This window comes from Electrona antarctica (assembly GCF_951216825.1).
Source record: "Electrona antarctica genome assembly, chromosome: 14".
Lineage (NCBI taxonomy): Eukaryota > Metazoa > Chordata > Actinopteri > Myctophiformes > Myctophidae > Electrona > Electrona antarctica.
This window is the reverse complement of record NC_136795.1, coordinates 3,404,000-3,424,298: the sequence shown is the minus strand read 5'-3', so window position 1 is coordinate 3,424,298 and position 20,299 is coordinate 3,404,000. Positions and strand designations below refer to the sequence as shown.

The 20,299-nt window shown below is 42.6% G+C and overlaps 2 protein-coding genes across 7 annotated transcripts in view; both read left to right on the top strand.

Annotated features, from left to right (window-relative positions):
- LOC306935985 (ADP-ribosylation factor-binding protein GGA1-like) overlaps positions 1 to 4,995 on the top strand; it is a 29,180-nt gene extending 24,185 nt beyond the window's left edge. For both annotated transcript variants that reach the window (XM_079519383.1, XM_079519382.1), the window contains exons 17-18: positions 121 to 3,259; positions 4,803 to 4,995. In XM_079519383.1, coding sequence (XP_079375509.1) covers positions 121 to 231 — 111 coding nt within the window. In that variant the 3' untranslated portion in view covers positions 232 to 3,259; positions 4,803 to 4,995. The remainder of the gene's footprint in view (positions 1 to 120; positions 3,260 to 4,802) is intronic.
- Positions 4,996 to 6,078: 1,083 nt separating this feature from the next.
- LOC306936903 (uncharacterized protein) lies at positions 6,079 to 20,141 on the top strand. 5 transcript variants are annotated; one of them, XM_079520562.1, is made up of 13 exons: positions 6,079 to 6,300; positions 7,345 to 7,406; positions 8,100 to 8,183; positions 9,246 to 9,828; positions 10,015 to 10,057; positions 10,506 to 12,105; positions 14,680 to 14,805; positions 16,289 to 16,415; positions 17,127 to 17,217; positions 17,894 to 17,967; positions 18,688 to 18,802; positions 19,085 to 19,131; positions 19,333 to 20,141. In XM_079520562.1, the coding sequence occupies exons 4-13, from the start codon at positions 9,750 to 9,752 to the stop codon at positions 19,563 to 19,565; spliced, it is 2,535 nt and encodes an 844-aa protein (XP_079376688.1). In that variant the 5' UTR covers positions 6,079 to 6,300; positions 7,345 to 7,406; positions 8,100 to 8,183; positions 9,246 to 9,749; the 3' UTR covers positions 19,566 to 20,141. The 5 variants fall into 5 exon arrangements, with proteins under 5 accessions (XP_079376688.1, XP_079376685.1, XP_079376689.1 ...); XM_079520559.1 differs by having other exon boundaries at positions 10,012 to 10,057; XM_079520563.1 differs by having other exon boundaries at positions 10,012 to 10,057; positions 19,325 to 19,584.
- The last annotated feature ends 158 nt before the right edge of the window (positions 20,142 to 20,299 follow it).

Here is a 20,299-nt window from a genome sequence, read left to right as displayed (position 1 = left end):
CACAAACTTATTCAAGAGATGATTAGATGAGTAAGACTTGAAGTTCGCATCTATTCTTCAGAAGTTTATGTTTATTGTTGACACACTTCTTATTTTCTCATTCACTGTCTGGCCTCCCAGGAGAAAGTGCATCTGCAGTACGAGCTGATGTTCACCATGGGAGAGGACGTCTTCACCGAGAGCGGCGTTCTAGAACACTTCCCCCCTGCTGAGACGTGGGGCGCTCTATAGCATCCACACAGACTGACTGTCTCTCTGTCTCTGTCTCTCTCTCTCTCTCTCTCTCTCTGTCTCTCTCTCTCTCTGCTTACGGCGTTGGCTTCCCTCTTAAGACCCTTCCCTCTCTTCCCCATTAAGACCTGAGGACCTAATTATACGAAATGCCTTCGAAATCCAAAACGGTTTTCTGAATAAAATGTGGTTCTCAAACATTTTCATGTCAAGGACCCCCCCAGAATGATGTGTATTTGGCCGCACGGACCACCATCTGAAAATATGTTGTACCAGGGACCCCCCCCCCCCCCCCCCCAGAAGCAAATATTTGAGTTATAAAGGTTCGCTGTGTAAGAATATATATTACTCAAAGATTTGCGCCACATTTCCACGATTTTTCAAAAATAGCAGATCTACGAAATTGCTATTTTTTTCAACAGCTAGTGTAAAATAATGGTTAAAAGTGGTTAAAAGCTATAAGGCGACTGGGATGCGTCCTCGGGTCTTAATGGGTTAATACTGCTGTACTGTACAACTCTCCTACTCCACACTTTGCATAAAGCTGTTTTTTTTTTCTTTTTAACCTCACTGTATTCTTCTGTATGATTTAATATTGATTGTTATCTTTGATTTTATATCACTCGATCGGTGTATTGTGTTTACGCTTTGCTCTAAAACAATTTGCGTGTCTAAGTCTGGTGTATGTTGATCCTATTTAGGCCTGACGTCGAAATGTATAAAATGGTCTTCTAAATCATGACAGTTTTCTGAAATACCTATGTTTCTATATCAGTGGTGCTCAAACTATTTCATGTCAAGGAGCCCTAGAATTATATGTAATTGGCCACCGACCCCCATTCCAGGAACCCCTCAGAAGCAAAGATTTGAGTTAAAAACGTTTGCAAAGAATATATATTCAAATGTTTGTGCCACATTTTCACGGTTTTTCAAAAATAGCAGACCTATAACAAGCTCGTAGCGTGGCACTCGGTGCCGTGCTATGAGCTTGTAGATCTGCTATTTTTCAATAGCTAAAGTATAACATAACCCTTAACCCATTTTGGGCGGTAACCCCTGTTGGCGTTTGAAAAATGTCAGATCGACATGCTCATACAGATTTTTTTTGCGGTCCTTGACATGAAATATTGAGCACCACTGATATAGGAACATAGGTATTTTGAGAAAACTATCAGGATTTAGAAAGACATGTTTTAAACTTCGACGTCAGGCCTAAATGGGTTAAAACACCAAAAGGGGTTTCCCAAAAATGGGTTAATTAGAAAACACAAACTGCTTTCAACCGCTTCTGCCGTTTTATTAACTGGACCAGCCTAGTTGATGTTTTTGTTTTTGTTTTTAAACCCGACATCCTAAATGCAAAAGAAGGAAGAAAAACAAAACTGTATGTTTGCATAATGAATTACTGTTGTAAAAGTTTGGGTTCGCTTGGTTTAGTTTAGCCAGTCAGAGTGCACAGCAGTGGGCGGTTTGGGTTCGCTTGGTTTAGTTTAGCCAGTCAGAGTGCACAGCAGTGGGCGGTTTGGGTTCGCTTGGTTTAGTTCAGCCAATCAGAGTGCACAGCAGTGGGCGTTCTGTAATGAATTATTACAGAAGCCCCCCCTCCCCCCCACTGAACATTCTTTTGTCTAATAGACGTGTAATATTCGTCTAAAGGGCCGTCTAAAATTACGATAAACGGCTAAAAATGAAAACATTTTTAGACGTCTATTCTTAGATTAGACGTTGATTCTCGGTTGTTTAAACATCTATATATAGACGTTTAAACAACCGCTAATCTAAGGATAGACGTCTAAAAATAAATAATAAATAAAAATAGCCGTTTTTTATCGCATTTTTAGACTCATGTCTAACAGCCGTCTATTGCTCAGTGGACCCCCTCTACTTGTGCATGTTTAACCCTGGGGGGTGCCAGGCCAGCACGCTAAATCAAGCACACCAAAAGTAGTGAGTATGCACTACTTCCTTTCTTTTTTTTTTTCTCTGTTTGCCTTGAGTTTGTTTATCTTGTGATTTAGGAATAACACTGACAGTTACCTTCAACAGTTAATGATCTCAGTTTGATTTGCACATGGGTTGACTTTAGGTTCTCTGACACGGCTTGGTAACTTTATGCTATTGTGTTCCATCAGACTTCACTTTGGGTCTGCCATATGTGCCTGTTCATGCTGCTTCACTTTGTCTCATGTCCTGTATCAAATCTAGTGCATATGGATGGATGGATGGATGGATGGATGATTGGTCTTGGTTTCTTGGTTTACAAGTTACGATTGCCTGTACAGCAGTGTTGATTTCGTCGACTAAAACTAAGACGAAAAATGTCCGACTACCTTTTTCCACTGACGAAAACTAAATGGAAACTAAATGAAAACTAAGACTAAATATATTGACAATTTCGTCAACAAATAAAAACTATACTAAATTGTTAGGAAGGGACTAATGGACGAGATCCAGTATAAGTCATTTTACACTTGGTTGCATGCTGAAAATAGCAGATCTAGTTGTGAGCTTGTAGATCGGCTATTTTCAGCAAGTATAAAAACAGGCATTACGACGGCATGAAGGCCCGCCAAAATACATTTTAGTCGACTAAATCAACCGTAGATTCAGTCGACTAAAATCTTACGACATTTAGTCGACTAAAACTAGACTAAACACAAACATTCCAGGTGACTAAAATGTGACTGAAACTAAATAAACTATTCAAGAGACTAATGACTAAAACTAAAATCAAAATTTGCTGACGAAAACAACACTGCCTGTACAGGAGCAGTCCAGAAGAGAAGCTTGTATGAGATGCACACACTGTACACAACGAAGAATCACGCAGCATGTTTGTCGAAAATGTTGAGGAAAAAGACCATTTCCTTAACGTATTTGAGCTTTGAGTCTTTGGCAATTGGTCATTTATGTATTGGCAAGAGTTCTAACCCTGGAGTTCTGGCCAATAAAACGCACACAAATTTAACTTGTGTTAATCTGCGGTGCATGTTAGCCTCGCTGAGTTTTACTCCCTCCACCACCACAGGCGCTCAGTGAGTTTTACTCCCTCCACCACCACAGGGCGCTCAGTGAGTTTTACTCCCTCCACCACCACAGGCGCTCAGTGAGTTTTACTCCCTCCACCACCACAGGAGCTCAGTGAGTTTTACTCCCTCCACCACCACAGGCGCTCAGTGAGTTTTACTCCCTCCACCACCACAGGCGCTCAGTGAGTTTTACTCCCTCCACCACCACAGGCGCTCAGTGAGTTTTACTCCCTCCACCACCACAGGAGCTCAGTGAGTTTTACTCCCTCCACCACCACAGGCGCTCAGTGAGTTTTACTCCCTCCACCACCACAGGAGCTCAGTGAGTTTTACTCCCTCCACCACCACAGGCGCTCAGTGAGTTTTACTCCCTCCACCACCACAGGCGCTCAGTGAGTTTTACTCCCTCCACCACCACAGGCGCTCAGTGAGTTTTACTCCCTCCACCACCACAGGCGCTCAGTGAGTTTTACTCCCTCCACCACCACAGGAGCTCAGTGAGTTTTACTCCCTCCACCACCACAGGCGCTCAGTGAGTTTTACTCCCTCCACCACCACAGGCGCTCAGTGAGTTTTACTCCCTCCACCACCACAGGAGCTCAGTGAGTTTTACTCCCTCCACCACCACAGGCGCTCAGTGAGTTTTACTCCCTCCACCACCACAGGAGCTCAGTGAGTTTTACTCCCTCCACCACCACAGGAGCTCAGTGAGTTTTACTCCCTCCACCACCACAGGCGCTCAGTGAGTTTTACTCCCTCCACCACCACAGGCGCTCAGTGAGTTTTACTCCCTCCACCACCACAGGCGCTCAGTGAGTTTTACTCCCTCCACCACCACAGGCGCTCAGTGAGTTTTACTCCCTCCACCACCACAGGAGCTCAGTGAGTTTTACTCCCTCCACCACCACAGGAGCTCAGTGAGTTTTACTCCCTCCACCACCACAGGAGCTCAGTGAGTTTTACTCCCTCCACCACCACAGGAGCTCAGTGAGTTCTACTCCCTCCACCACCACAGGCGCTCAGTGAGTTTTACTCCCTCCACCACCACAGGCGCTCAGTGAGTTTTACTCCCTCCACCACCACAGGCGCTCAGTGAGTTTTACTCCCTCCACCACCACAGGCGCTCAGTGAGTTTTACTCCCTCCACCACCACAGGGCGCTCAGTGAGTTTTACTCCCTCCACCACCACAGGCGCTCAGTGAGTTCTACTCCCTCCACCACCACAGGCGCTCAGTGAGTTTTACTCCCTCCACCACCACAGGAGCTCAGTGAGTTTTACTCCCTCCACCACCACAGGCGCTCAGTGAGTTTTACTCCCTCCACCACCACAGGCGCTCAGTGAGTTTTACTCCCTCCACCACCACAGGCGCTCAGTGAGTTTTACTCCCTCCACCACCACAGGGCGCTCAGTGAGTTTTACTCCCTCCACCACCACAGGCGCTCAGTGAGTTTTACTCCCTCCACCACCACAGGAGCTCAGTGAGTTCTACTCCCTCCACCACCACAGGCGCTCAGTGAGTTTTACTCCCTCCACCACCACAGGCGCTCAGTCATGTTCCACTGCACTACTAATCTATTCTACAGTATAAAAGACTGCTTTGTAAATACTGAAAATGGCAGTTCAGTTATGTACATTTTTGGCCCAGAGCAGAGATCATGACACTGAAAATATATGTATGTATGTATGTATCTTTAAAAAAGGGTAATAAAACTTTTCTGGGGAATTTAAAACATGGTTTTGGAATTTTTGTTGTACATATCTTTACATATCTTTAATTGCCGTTCATTTTAACTTATATATTTGTGTGTTTTTAATGAATAAAAACAGCACTATAACATGAAAGTATTCGTACAAATGCATGGTAGGGAAATATGTTCATGGCAAGGACTGCAACATTTACACTTATTAGCCCACAGACCCCCATTTGAAAAGTATGGAGGCCCCCAGTTTGACATGCACCACAGACACTATGGACAGTCGCACAGGTACTCAAAATTGTAGGTGCAAAATTCTGAGCTCTGGCTTGAGAAAACCCATCATGGCTTTTGCAACCTGTGATGTGAGCTTGTAGATTAGCTGTTTTGACCATTTGAACATAGCTGATCTACAAGCTCACGATGCATCGCTACGCATTGTGAGCTTGTAGATCTGCTATTTTCAAAATATTTTTATACATTAGAAAACTCGAAGTGGGACATTCTGCACAATGAGTATTGAGTATACTTTTACTTTTGGTACTTTAAGTTTGATTGATTGATTGAAATATTCATTAACATTTTGCAGAATTACAGTACATTTCAAGCACAAACTCAATACAAAGACTGTTAACCCGAGTGGTCGACCCTTAGTATACTCTTCTAAGGGACGACCCAATAAAGCATTACACTTGTTTACAAGAGGGTCCACCTTGTTCAATTCATCAAAACATTTAGAGACGTACAAATAGACACTTCTATATAGTCAAAGAACAGAACAGGAATTCATCATAAAGGAGGTAAAAAGGGAAAAGAAACATATACAGTGAGGGGAAAAAGGGGTGGGTGGGGTGGGCCAGTTTCGAATTGCAGTTTCGAATTTGGTACCAATACTTTTGTACTTTTACTCAAGTAAGTTTTGAATTCCGGCCATTTACTTGTAATGGAGTATTTCTACATGACAGTATTGATACTTTTACTTAAAGTAAAAGTAAAACATGAGAGTACTTTTTCCCACTATAGGCCTACTGGTCTGCTCACATCTGACTGAGAAATCAACTTGAAACAAGAAACCTGCTAAATGTAGCTAGGTTTAGGTCCCGTGTCCCCCTCAAGCGGTAGACATGGTGTACTACAGCTCACGTGAAACCTATTGGATACGTACAGTGAAGTATTAACGGTTTTGTTAAAGACATTTCTGTCTTCGCTCTTCTGATTGCGACGAAATACTCTAAAAAAAAAAAGAAATCCTTGGAGAACACCACCACCACCACCAAGTCCCGACTCCCGCTATGTTCCATTGCAGGTTGGATATTATCTCGAATGGGCGGAAGTTTCAACTGAGGTTTGCTGTGGTTTGTTGTTTTGATTTTGAACAACGTTTGTCTAGAACTTCTTCAACGCGTGTACGAGGAAACGAAACGGTCTCGAGGAGACGACAAAAATGCCTTTGTAATTTATATGCCTACCGTTAGAAAAAGAAACCATGCTGGCACTGAAATTCAGTTGTTTGTTTGTTTTTTTTGCAATACAGGTTAGTGGTTTTAGTCTAGCTACTAAAGATGACGCTACATCTGAGCTTTTATCCGCTGCACTCAGGCAGGCAAGCCGCCATATGGCTAACATAACATTGGCAGATCTGGGTTCACGAATCACGAAATCATGTTTCGACTCGAATGGATCGTTCATTCATTCATGCATTATTTGTACATTTTATCAGTGATTTATATAGAAAAGAGCGAGAGGTCGATCGCTGTTCTGTGTAGCAATCCATGATCTGTCTGTCTGTGTCAGGACCTTAGGTCAGAGGTCTGGACTCTATAGATTGTGAACGAACAAGCTGTCTTGAGCACCTGTAGCTCCATCTATTCTGGATAATAAGCTGTTATCCACTAGACTAGCCTAATCTCTCTCTCTCTCTCGGAGCTTTGTTGGCATGAGAAAAATACGTTTACATTGCCAAAGCAAAGGTGGAACAAAACAATCAAGATAAAAAAAATAACGATGTACAAATACATATCGAATATAAATAGGAATAAAATAAAGGTGTCAACAGAGCTGTGTTACATTAACACTTTGAGTAATACTATCTCAATTGTGATTTGTGAAACTATAAAGATTTTCTGTCAGAGATGGTTATACGTCCATATAGGAGAGGTTAGCTTTATACTTTTGAAAGTTGAAAAAGTATAAAGCTGTATTTCAATGTTTTTGTATTCACTTGGTATAAAACCATTTGCAACATCTCTCTCTGTCTACTTTTGACTAGTCTTTTGACACTCTCTCATTGTGAATGTATACAAACCACAATATGTCTCTGCCAAACATTTTCTTTCATTTCTTTAATTCTCAACCAAACTTTGACAGTTTGTGTGTCTTTGCTTTGTAGCCAGTCTTGCCAGTTTGAGAGCAAGTTGCAACACCTCATGATGAATTTGAATCCCCCTAAAGGTAATTTAACAAACGCACTACTGCATATGTGTTATGCTAATGTCCACACTGACACACACGCACCTGCCTTTTCTCCCAACACGCCAGGGACGTGCAGAGAGCGTTGGAGGGGCAGGGGCTGAAATCCCGTTAAAAGAGGGGCACTTTTGGACAAACATAGCGAAAATAGCAGATCTACAAGCTCACAACGCGTCGCAGCGCGACACGTTGAGAGCTTGTGGATCAGCTATTTCCGCGGGGCTCAACCCAGCACTCTTTAGCTATTGGAGAGATGCGGTGTAACAACATGGATTTCTGAACAAATTTGTTCCAACGCAAAATACTGTGTTCACGTTAAGGAGACTTCGGAAAAAACAACACTTTCCAGCATGGCATGGAAAGGAGTGGCATTTACATTTCTTTCACCATCAGTAAATGCTGCATTCGTGGTCTGGAAAGAGCAGTTGTTTAACTTGTTTTACAGACGGGTAAAAGGGCAGGGGCTGAAGCCCCCTATGTGTGCACGTCCCTGGGCATCTCAGCACCAGCCTGGGGCCCCCAGGTGAATCACCTTTTAGTCACTGTCTTATGTTCTGTTTTCAGGGTGGAGAACATCCCCTCTCATATCCAGCGTCTGTCTGTCTTATGTTCTGTTTTCAGGGTGGAGAACATCCCCTCTCATATCCAGCGTCTGTCTTTATGTTCTGTTTTCAGGGTGGAGAACATCCCCTCTCATATCCAGCGTCTGTCTTGTATTTGGGAGCATTCCCACCTGGTCCAGAGACATTTGATAGAGAGGTATAGTGTTGATTTTGACAGTACATTTTTATTTGATTTTAGTCATATAGTCTTTTGATGAAAATGTCATTTACTTTATAGTCATATTTTAGTCATCTGAAATGCTTTAGTGTAAGTGTGACTGAAATGTGTTATGGCAGGCCTTGATGGTGTCCTAATGCCTGATTTTACACTTGGTTGCACTCTGGAAATAGCCGATCTACAAACTCACATGTGAGCCGACATTATGGGTAAATAAGTAGGTAACTCATTGGTAACTCTAAAATATGTAATATTGTATTTAATGAGCTCAAGATATGGTGTATACTGTATGTGTACTTGTCTTTCTCATCAACTTAAGTCTTTACTTTGTTTTTCAATCACACAGGGTACAGAAAAATAGTTTGCAATTATGTAGAAACAGATACTTAACTTCGGTTTATTCTTACTTTGGCCTCACAGGGAAATTTATCTTCACATCACAGTTTTACAAGTTAAAAAAGTGTGTGAAATTCATTTTTGTGCATAGTTCCCTAGCCTGGGTTCCGCGGACCTGAAAATGTCATTCGCTGCGTTCCGCAGATCCACGGGACGCAGCGAATCAGCCTGGCTAATAGTTCCCATCGGGTCATTTTTCCAAGAAATTCAAGAAAGGGGGGGGGGGTTAAGGAGATCAAGGCAGGAAAGAAGAAAGTTTGAGTGCTTTGAGTACAAGTAAAGGGTTTCAGATCGTTTAGAACCTTGTTTCACAAACAGCGCAGCTGTTGGGGTTTCTCTTAGCTTATTTACAGGCTGTACAACAAAAGGGTCTCAAATACATTTACACATACGTACCTGAGATAAATGTACACATAGTCTTCTCATTAATTACTAGTTTGGGGAACAGATTATTCAGTGTTTGCTCGTTGTTTTCATAGTGTCATAATTATGCTTTACCTTCATTGTGATCTTTAGCCTTTAGGACCGCAAAGTTAGAGGAAAGAAATCGGTCTTTTGTATTAATTCTGTATTTCATTAATATGTAAAAATCTATTACGGATGCCTCCCTGAGTCCCTATTGATATATTTCATTCTTGTTTTCAGATGTGGATAATGCAGGAGCAGCCAATTACAAGGGTCTTATAAACAGGGGAATGATTCTGAGTCAGTGACGATCTGCACACTGTGTGCATGTAAGACAGTGAAAAGGACCCCCCACTGGCCCCTGTCAGCAAATTGGATCTTCTGAGCAATTTTCTCAAATTAAAGTGTGAGGGAGGGACTGTCTCTCTCATTCCACTGGTAAAACAGGGCCACAGGACACACTGGTTTGTAATAGAGCAGAGACGGAGAGAGGGGAGAGCAACACAAAGCAGGACAGGAGCTGAGACTGAGAGAGGAAATCGAGACTGGGCTACACTGGGTCATGAGACAAAGTGAAGGCTCAAACTCCACATAAACATAGGAGTCGAAGGAACGGACCCGTCCTTCACGCAAACAAGACGTTGACTTGCAGGAAGAAGAAGCCACAAGAACAAAATAAAACAAAGTGTATACCACATACTTTCAGAAGGAAGTGGTAGTAGGGCTTTTCATGCACCGAGTAACATGATAAATGCCTCTACGCCTCCTGTTCCTGCACCCAGGACTAAAATACGGCAAAGAATGAACAGCTCTTCTGCTGCAGGTGAATATTAATTCACTATAACCGATTAAAGCCAATTTGATGCTGTGTTTACTGTGTATATAAAGTATATTATGTTGATGACTGTATGCTCATGGCTATTTTCTCTCTTTCTTGAAAGTGACTGTAAAAATTATTTAAACCATGCTTTTGTTTTATTCTAAATCTAATCTATATTCTTTTGAGTAGGCAACTCGTCCAGTGATGCCCCGTCCAGCACCACCTCTCACACGTACGTATGTTTGTCAGTGTGTAATTCTTTTAGGCATCAACCACCTGTATGTTGTCCATTGTTTCTTAGGACGATTCTACAAACGTCTTCTAAATCCTGATGTTTCTATGTTAGTGGTGCTCAAACTATTTCATGTCAAGGACCGCCAGAATTATCCGCCGACCCCCATCTGAAAATATGTTGTTCCAGGGACGCCCCCAGAAGCAAAGATTTGAGTTAAAAACGTTATTCAATTTCTTTTTGAATAACGATTATTGTTTTTTTGTGCCACATTTTCACGATTTTTCAAAAATAGCAGATCTACAAGCATCAATTGCCGCGCTATGAGCTTGTAGATCTGCTATTATAAAGTATAACATAATTCTTAAAACACCAAAAGGGGTTCCCGCCCCGCCCTTTCAGCCCTAGTTTGCCTAATTTATACTTTTCATTTTTTTTCTCCCTCTAGCCATAAACCCAAAAGTATCCATCCATGGATGACTCTGGTCCACCCAGGCCCGTGGACACAGCTGCCCCCTGCCCCAGCCCCTGTGACCCATCCCGCAGCGTCCTGGTTTAGGCCAAGGGTTCCTCCTCGCAATCCATTTGGGAAGGTGGTGGATGACACAAGAGAAGAGACCGAATCTACCAGCCAAACTAAACCCTCAGAGGAAAATATACCATCTATCAATGCTGATGGTGATCAGCAAAATAACTCGCCTGACGCTCCAGCTCCGGTGGGCTTGAGTGACGCAGATAACACGACGTCTAGATCTGACCGAAAACCAGCATCCGCTGAAAAGCCCATTCCACCCAAGAGACAAGGTTCCAAAGATACCCAACCTGCACCCGCTTTAGACTCCACTCAGAGGGATGAATCCACGGGTTCTTCTAGTCCGTCCGGGATTGGCAGAACTGCTGATAATGCTAACGCGCCACCTGAAAATACTGTATCAAGCACTGAAGTTACGCCGGGAGTATTTCATTTTTCGGGCACGGTTAGTGGCGATCCTGAGTTTGAAGGCGTAGCTAGTGGACTTGAAATACCGGAGTGGAAAGGAGCAGGTCATTGTTTAGGAGCGGCAGTTGGTTTTGAACCTGGCTTCAAAGAGGTTACTAGTGGAGTTGAGGTTCCAGACCTCGGAGGGTTAAGTAACAAACTTGGGGTATCTGACCTAGCAGGGGCAGTTAGTGGGGTTCCTAGCTTAGCAGGGGCAGTTAGTGGGGTTCCTAGCTTAGCAGGGGCAGTTAGTGGGGTTCCTAGCTTAGCAGGGGCAGTTAGTGGGGTTCCTAGCTTAGCAGGGGCAGTTAGTGGGGTTCCTAGCTTAGCAGGGGCAGTTAGTGGGATTCCTAGCTTAGCAGGGGCAGTTAGTGGGGTTCCTAGCTTAGCAGGGGCAGTTAGTGGGATTCCTAGCTTAGCAGGGGCAGTTAGTGGGGTTCCTAGCTTAGCAGGGGTAGCAGGGCTACCTCATTTGTCTGGTCCCAGTGGGGTAGATTACACAGCTGGAGCTGTTAGTGGAAATGTAGGTATTCCTGACATGGCTGATTTGGCTGGAGCAGGGAATCCCTTCGAAGTACCAGATCTTTCGGATGCTGCCGGCAGACTCGGGATACCAGATATTGGTGGAGCAGGGAATCCCTTCGAAGTACCTGATCTTTCGGATGCAGCCGGCAGACTCGGGATACCAGATATTGGTGGAGCAGGGAATCCCTTCGAAGTACCAGATCTTTCGGATGCCGTCGGCAGACTCGGGATACCAGATATAGGTGGAGAAAATGTCATGGGTGCGCTTGGAGGTCCTCCTCCTGACCTGGCTGCTGCAGCGTCTGGTGGTTTGGGAGAATTGGCCAGGAAAGGTGGATTAAGTGTACTGCAGGTTCCTGACCTGGCTGGAGCCTTGGGTGGTGTTGTTGCAGGAGAATCACCTGTGGCATCAGATGCAGCCAAGACTCTACTACCTCTAACAAAGAGTGTGTCTGTGCCAGCTATCCTCTCCACCCTCCCTCAGAGTCCTTCTACGTCCAACGACGGCCTACCAGAAGCAAGGGAATCTGCATCTCTTAGTAAGGTACAATGAGCCTCTATATGTTACACACTATATTAGTGGTTCCCAAACTTTTTCATGTCAAGGACCCCCAAATTGACACTAATTAGCCCGCGGACCCCCATTTGAAGAGATATGCCAGGGACCCCCATGAGAGAAGATGTTTATGGCCCTAGCAGTGATTTTCAATTTCAAAGACCCCCAGTTTGATATGCAGCAGGCTACGGACCCCCATTTAATGAAATTAAAGACCCCAATTTATATTGTAAAATCAATGTTAATTTAACTCTGAGAGTGTACTAACGGGTCCATTTGGTTCCATTCGTACACTCAGAGTTACAGACCCATAAGGGTCCATTTGGTTCCAAACTATCATTTAGCTGGGGACCCCCTGGAACTCCCTCAAGGACCCCTAGGGGTCCCCGGACCCCACTTTGAGAACCACTGCACTATATGATAAATATATATACGGTAGTCTAACCGTTGGCAAGAACTCTCAAAGTTACTCATGTCAAGGAATTCTGGATCCATCAGGATGTTGAGGCAAACGGTGTCAGAGAGACATTGTTTCATGGGAGAATACAACCCATTTTGACCTGAGATCAGATTCTAAAAATGTCTGTTTGAAAATGACAGTTTTCTGAAAAAGCTATGTTTCTATGTCAGTCGTTCTTCGATTTTTCAAAAATAGCAGACCTACAAGCTCGTAGCGCGCCACTCGGTGGCGCGCTATGAGCTTGTAGATCTGCTGTTTTTCAATAGCTAAAGCATAACATAATGCTAACACCAAAAGGGGTTCCCGCCCAAAATGGGTTAAGACACGTGGCGGTCCTAAACGCAAGGATCATATACTCTATAGCAAGGGTGCCCACACTTTATTTTAACTTGAGAGCTACTTTCAAAAAGACCAGCTCGACAAGATCTGCCCACCAAAAAAAAGGATGATCCAATTGCTGAAATTTGTTTTAAAATGTACCCGAGGGGGCTTTGGAATAGTGGCGCTAGCGTTACATGCAGTAAGACATAAGACAAACACAAGTAGGATGGAGGCTCTAGTTAAGTACGTCCTCTCTGTGGCGCCTCACTGGCAGGCGAGTCAGTAGGATACACCAGCAGTGACAACACACTGTGTGTGTGTGTGTGTGTGTGTGTGTGTGTGTGTGTGTGTGTGTGTGTGTGTGTGTGTGTGTGTGTGTGTGTGTGTGTGTGTGTGTGTGTGTGTGTGTGTGTGTGTGTGTGTGTGTGTGTGTGTGTGTGTGTGTGTGTGTGTGTGGGTGTGTGTGGGGGGGGGGGAGGATTTAATTGGCATAACGACTAAATCGGGGAGAAAAAGGCCACAACAAATAAGGAGGGGGAAAGAAATTAGGGTGTTCAGGCTTGTGTCAGATAGAGCCAAGCTGTATATACAAAACAACACATACCAGCCAGCATGATGGTATTTGTTTGAACAAAATCATAAGGCTGAATATGAATGACACACTTGCGTCAATATTTGTCACTAGTATGGATAGAAGTAACTATTCCACACTCATTTACCATAACTTTCCAGAAGTACTGATGAATACACACGCTATGCAAACATATCAGGTTGAGCAGGTTTCCAAATGCCACTAGCAATGTTGTCATCTCTCTTTTCCTTTTCTTTTTTTTTTCTCCCACAAACAGTACAACAAAACAATACATGACAACACAAAATCAGACAATACAATCACTTAAAATGACTAGAGATGTCCGATATTGTTCAACTCCTAATTTCCGATACCGATGTCAACCGATACCGATATACCGTGAATTTATTGTGACGCATTCATTAATGTAAGGTTGTAAGGTTTTCTAAATAAATAAATAAACTTCTTCATATAATTCAATTCATATAATTGGTACTCCTCACTAATGTTCATGATAAAATAGCACAATTGTTTGTGTATAAGTGATTTTCTTCCTCCGAAGGAAGGCATATAGTTAACTCCTTAAACCACTGGGCGATACTCGGTTTTCCATGATAAATTAATAATAGCCCTTTTTGCTTGTAATCTAGACCTAAGATCTCCCTCCTTACCTCTTCCCAGAACTTTCTCTTTCACTCTTGGGCATGGCCACAAACAATGGAACAGTGTGCCTTTGTCATCTCCACATCTGATACACACATCTGATATATATACACCCTCATCTCCACATCTGATACACACATCTGATATATATACACCCTCATCTCCACATCTGATACACACATCTGATATATATATACCCTCATCTCCACATCTGATACACACATCTGATATATATACACCCTCATCTCCACATCTGATACACACATCTGATATATATACACCCTCATCTCCACATCTGATACACACATCTGATATATATTACACCCTCATCTCCACATCTGATACACACATCTGATATATATACACACCCTCATCTCCACATCTGATACACACATCTGATATATATACACCCTCATCAGCCAATTATATTGCAATAATTTTAACCGAGAAATTGAGCCTCCATGTTGTCAACTCTCTTGGTTTGTGTATAAGTCAGTAAATACATAAAGTTGCTTTCTATTTTCTGTTTTCTTACTGTTTTCGACAGGCCTGCAAAGAGAACCCTTTTGATCGAAAACCCGGTATGCCTAAATCTAAGACTTTCCAGACCGGCACCCCACCCCCTAAACGGTCAACTGCCCCTGGATATGGGTTCCCCCTTATCAAGAGGAAGGTTAGTCTTATTGACCATTAACTGGAATTACATCTATTTAATGATGGATGCTTTTATTGACAAAATGCATACTGTACAGTACATGATGACTGACCACTGGTACATAATATCTGTCAAATTGTCAACATGCTAGATCAGTGGTTCCCAAAGTGGGGTCCGGGGACCCCCAGGGGTCCTTGAGGGAGTTCCAGGACGTCCCCTGCTATATGATAGTTTGGAACCAAATGGACCCTTATGGGTCTGTAACTCTGAGAGTGTACAAATGGAACCAAATGGACCCTGACTGGTTCGTTTGGTTCCATTTGTACGCTCTCAGAGTTAAATTAACATTGATTTTACAATATACATTGGGGGTCCCAGAGATAGAAATGCCATTAAATGTGGGTCCGTATAGACTAATGCATGTCAAACTGGGGGTCCTTGAAATCAAACGGGTTGAGAATCACTGCTAGAGCTGTAAGAATCTTCTCTTATGAGGGTCCCTGGCGTATCTTTTCAAATGGGGGTCCGCGGGCTAATTAGTGTCAATTTGGGGGTCCTTGACATGAAAATGTGCTAGATAACCAAATTAGCAAAACAAGAACATGGGTAGCGTAACAGCAGTGGTGGAAAAAGTACTCAAATGTTTTACTTAAGTAAAAGTATCAATACGTAACATAGAGATACTTTGTTACAAGTACAAGTCCGGAATTCAAAATGTACTTGCGTAAAAGTACAAAAGTACTGGTATCAAAATGTACTTAAAGTAATACAAGTAAAAGTACTCATTATGCAGACTGTCTCATTTCAAGTTTTCAAATGTGTAAATGTTTTGTAATGATAATCAAAATCTACAAAGTAACAATAGTAACTAAAGTTGTCAAATAATTGTGGATTAAAAGTACAATATTTGCCTCTGAGATGTAGTGGAGTAGAAGTAAAAGTACAGAATATTTGACGTACTCAAGTAAAGTACAAATACCTCAACATTGTACTTAAGTACAGTACTTGGTTACTTTCCACCACTGTGTAAAAGTAACCTGGCTGTTACAATTCAACTGGTTAAAGTCTTGCTGTTTTTCTGACAGCTCTTTATAATGTGTGGAGCTCCCTCTGGTGGAATAACCCAGTACTGTCATCACTAACCTCAGAAAAACGGTTAAAAGTTAAAACTATATATATATATATATATATATATATATATATATATGACTTTTTTTTTTGGTATTCAGACAGCCAGCAATGAGTGAAATTCCCCCAAAAGAAATGTAGTCTCTGTGACACATCTAGGGGCCGCAATCTGAATTCAAAGAAGCTTTGTCATTGGTCGAAAATATTTTTTTTTAATTAAATGTCATTACATTTTTGACATAACATTCCTTATAGCAGCTTTAATGCAGATCATTATTCTCATTATAATGATATTATAAACATAAATTATATAATGTATATATCAATTATTATTGTAATATTGAAGATAAAGTTCACGTTCCCTAAACTGTAGGTGCAGACAGACTCTGTGTGTCCTGTGGAGGACCTGGAGGTGGAGATGGGACAACTGGACAAACAGGTGGAGACACTGGATCTGAAAGGAATGGAGCTGGAGAAACGGCTGAGAAACAGCCAGAAAGGTCATTTAAAACCTGAAAACCCTTATGTTTCTATGTCAGTCGTTCTCAAACATTTTCATGTCAAGGACCCCCAGACATATATGTAATTGGCCGCCGACCCCCATCTGAAAATGTTTTTTTTTCAGGAACCCGCCCAGAAGCAAAGATTTGAGTTTAAAACGTTCGCTCTGAAAGAATATATATTCAAAGATTTGCGCCACATTTTTATGATTTTTCAAAAATAGCAGATCTACAAGCTCATAGCGCGGCACTCGGTGCCGCGATATGAGCTTGTATATCTGCTATTTTTCAATAGCTAAAGTATAACATAATGCTTAAAACACCAAAAGGGGTTCCCGTCCAGAACGGGTTAAAGAGATCCTATTTGTCTTATCCTTGTCCGTGACCTCCTGTAATCCGTCTCAGACTAAATTGTAACAGATTATCCAGTGGCAGGAATTTACCACACGGTCATCAGTCACAGCAACAAACAACTCACTGCAACATTCTGTATACTGTTCTGTACAAATTGAAGCACACAACACCCAATTAATTAATATAATGTGTTAAACACACACACACACACACACACACACACACACACACACACACACACACACACACACACACAGACAGACAGACAATCAATCAATCAATCAAATCAGTTATTTTTGGCAAGCAACGACGTCGCACGTTAATTCTATTTCTGTTTTTTTGTCTCGTTCACTTTAGATGAAGATGAGGAGAAGATGCTCATTGACTGGCTGACTCTTGTCCGTGAGAAGAATGTGCTGGTGCGCCGAGACACAGAGCTGGTTTATCTGTGAGTTATATGCATTTCATTGGTATTGATATTGTTGCCAGTAAAACATGTATTATGCCATCGCTGTCCACTATCATAATGTCAGTACCCTTAAGGTGGTTGCACACTGGACACGTTTTTCGGAAAACCGGTGGTGAAACGCAGCTAAAAATCCGAAAAACGCGCTCGGTGTGTGGGGACCTTTAATCCAGATTTTGCGAGAGTGATATTGAGAAAGTAGACATCAAAATCCTAACTTAAGAAAGGAAACATTCACACGTTTTACGATCTCAGACAGTCTCAAAATCACACTTTTATGATACACACTTGACTAAAAGTGAACAAAGCAGATTCTGTTAATATGTAATAAATGAGTCCTATCTGGTACACACCTTTTTCTGCATATTTTGCCCACTGGCGGAGTCTCCCTGTAGTAGTCCATATTGGTGACCTATTGATTGCACTATAGATAACTTCTGTCAAGGGTAAGATAACATGAATACAACAATTTGACTTTCCTAAAATTAAGTTCCGTATGAGGGCTGATTTTGTTTTGGTAGAATTTGCTTTGTTTGCTAGGTTGCTAGGTAGCTCTACAACTCCAACATTCTACTATATACCTATTGTGACTTGTGAGTGATGTTATAACTTCTAAGTCCCTTCTAACTTGTGGCCATTTTGTCATGCCCCCCCCCAGGTCAAAGCAACAACACTTAGAAGTGAGACAGGCAGATGTAGAGTATGGACTCCGATGTCTCCTCAACAAACCCGGTGAGTATGTCATATATATATATATATTTATATTGTGCAAATTAATATGTTGATGATGCAGTAAGTTGTCCGTCTCTATTCCCTGGAGTGTGCAGTCCCTTTCCTTGGAAGTTTTATTTCCCCTTTTTGAAGTCTATGGCTGCTAGCTAGACTTGCTCCTCCCACATTTTCAAAGTCAAAGTCATACGATTTGTCACACACGTTACCGCAGTGAAATTTGTTCTCCGCATTTGACCCATCTCTTGGAGCAGTGAGCCGCAGCCAAGGAGCGGTGAGCTGCAGCCGTGCCGCGCTCGGGAATCATTTGATTAGTAGATTTGACCCCCAATCCAACCCTTTGATGCTGAGTGCCAAGCAGGGAGGCATTGGGTCCCATTTTTACAGTCTTTGGTATGACCCGGCCGGGGATCAAACCCCCGACCTCCCAGTTTCAGGGCAGACACTCTAACCACATGGCCACTGTCTGGCAGTAGCTTTTTGCTACTTTTCATTGGTTCAATATTTTTTAATCAACACAAGGGTGTTAAAAAAATAATAAAATAAAAAGAGATATATATATATATATATATATCTCAAAAGCCTCATAAATGGAGTTAGGTGGTTTCCTCCCGACAGCAACGAATACTGTAAGGTGCACGCTTGCTATATTATGGTACATGGAAAAATCTGGATTTTCTGTGTGTGGTTATTGTGTATGTGACACAGTACTGTGCTTCACAGAGAGTGACTGGAGTCAGGAGGATCGAGGTCGAGAGCAGCAACTGATGGATGAACTGGTCACCATTATTGAACAGAGAAACCACATCATCAGCAGCTTGGATCAGGACAGACAAAGGTTGTTTTTCCCGCTCATTTCTTCCCATGACGATTGAACCACTTTGAAACCTAGGCTAGCGTCCCTATTTCTGCGGCGAGCGTTTGATGAAATTAGCTGATCTACAAGCTCACAGCACCTCGCTGTTCGACTCGTTGTGAGCTTGTAGCGCAGCTATTTTTGGTGAAGAGGGAAAAAGGAGCAGACCAACTATAGAGCCCTGGGGGACTCCAGACAACAGGGTTCATGTGATTAAAAAAAATGAAAAATGTGACTCATATCTTCTTTTGTTTACATTTTCAGCGAAAGGGAGGAAGATCTGTTGTTCGAAGCCATGATGAAGCGGAAAGGTGAGAAAAATAATATTTTTGTAGATATTTCTCCTTTAGAGAATGACCCAAAATTCATGTTTCCCCATCTCTCTTTGTAGGCACTCACTTGAATCCATTTTAAACTGCCGTCCCAAACTCTGCCGGGTCTATTTATCTGTACACTGTTGGTGACACGTTCTGTTTTCCACATGTTCTACTGTCTCCCCTTAAGACCTCCAGAAAGAGGGCCTAAAAGAATTAAAGAAGTCCAAGGGGAAGTTCAAGCTTATGAAAGTGTTGAGGATGCTAAGCCAAAAGTCAGAGACCGCCAAAGACTCAAAGGACAAGAAGAAGAGATGAGAGGCAGTGGGGCACTATTCCATGAAGAAGAGATGAGAGACAGTGGGGCACTATTCCATGAAGTCTCTGAATCAAGAAGCAGAGCTGAGAGGCAGTGGGGCACTATTCCATGAAGAAGAGCTGAGAGGCAGTGGGGCACTATTCCATGAAGAAGAGCTGAGAGGCAGTGGGGCACTATTCCATGAAGAAGAGCTGAGAGGCAGTGGGGCACTATTCCATGAAGAAGAGCTGAGAGGCAGTGGGGCACTATTCCATGAAGTCTCTGAATCACTAGCCTGAGAGCGTGGGCTTCAAGGCTATTGAACATATGTAAATTACTTGTAAAATTGCATTTGTGAAATAAAAAAATGGGATATGGAAGACATATCTTTTTAGATATGAAAGTTTTGAATGTATTATTTGGTATGTTATGTCAGTGTCAATGGCCCTTTACAGTATAAGTAGTGCAATTCAGTGCCTTTATTTTACCAAAAGTACTTACTATAATATTGTTTAGTTATAGTTATTCTATTTATAGTGACTCATAGGAATAGACTATGTGACAACCGGGTATAGTCTGGTGACCACCGGAAGAGACGGGTGACAGCCGGAATGTAGACGGCACCCGGGTGAGCAGTATATAGGGCTAGCGCCCCAGCCTGTGTCCTCCGTGAGGAGGAAGCCCAACAAACCTTGGTGAGGCCTTTAGGAGGGCCATTATAGTCCACCACTCCTGAATGAAGTGCCTGGTGCTGGGAGTCTGGTGCAACGCACAGGTCCTGGGCCTGGTGAGAGCAGGAGTGGACCTGGTGAGACGTAGGAGGGGCCCGGAGGACAGGAGTCAACCCACAGAGCCTAGTCCTTCCAC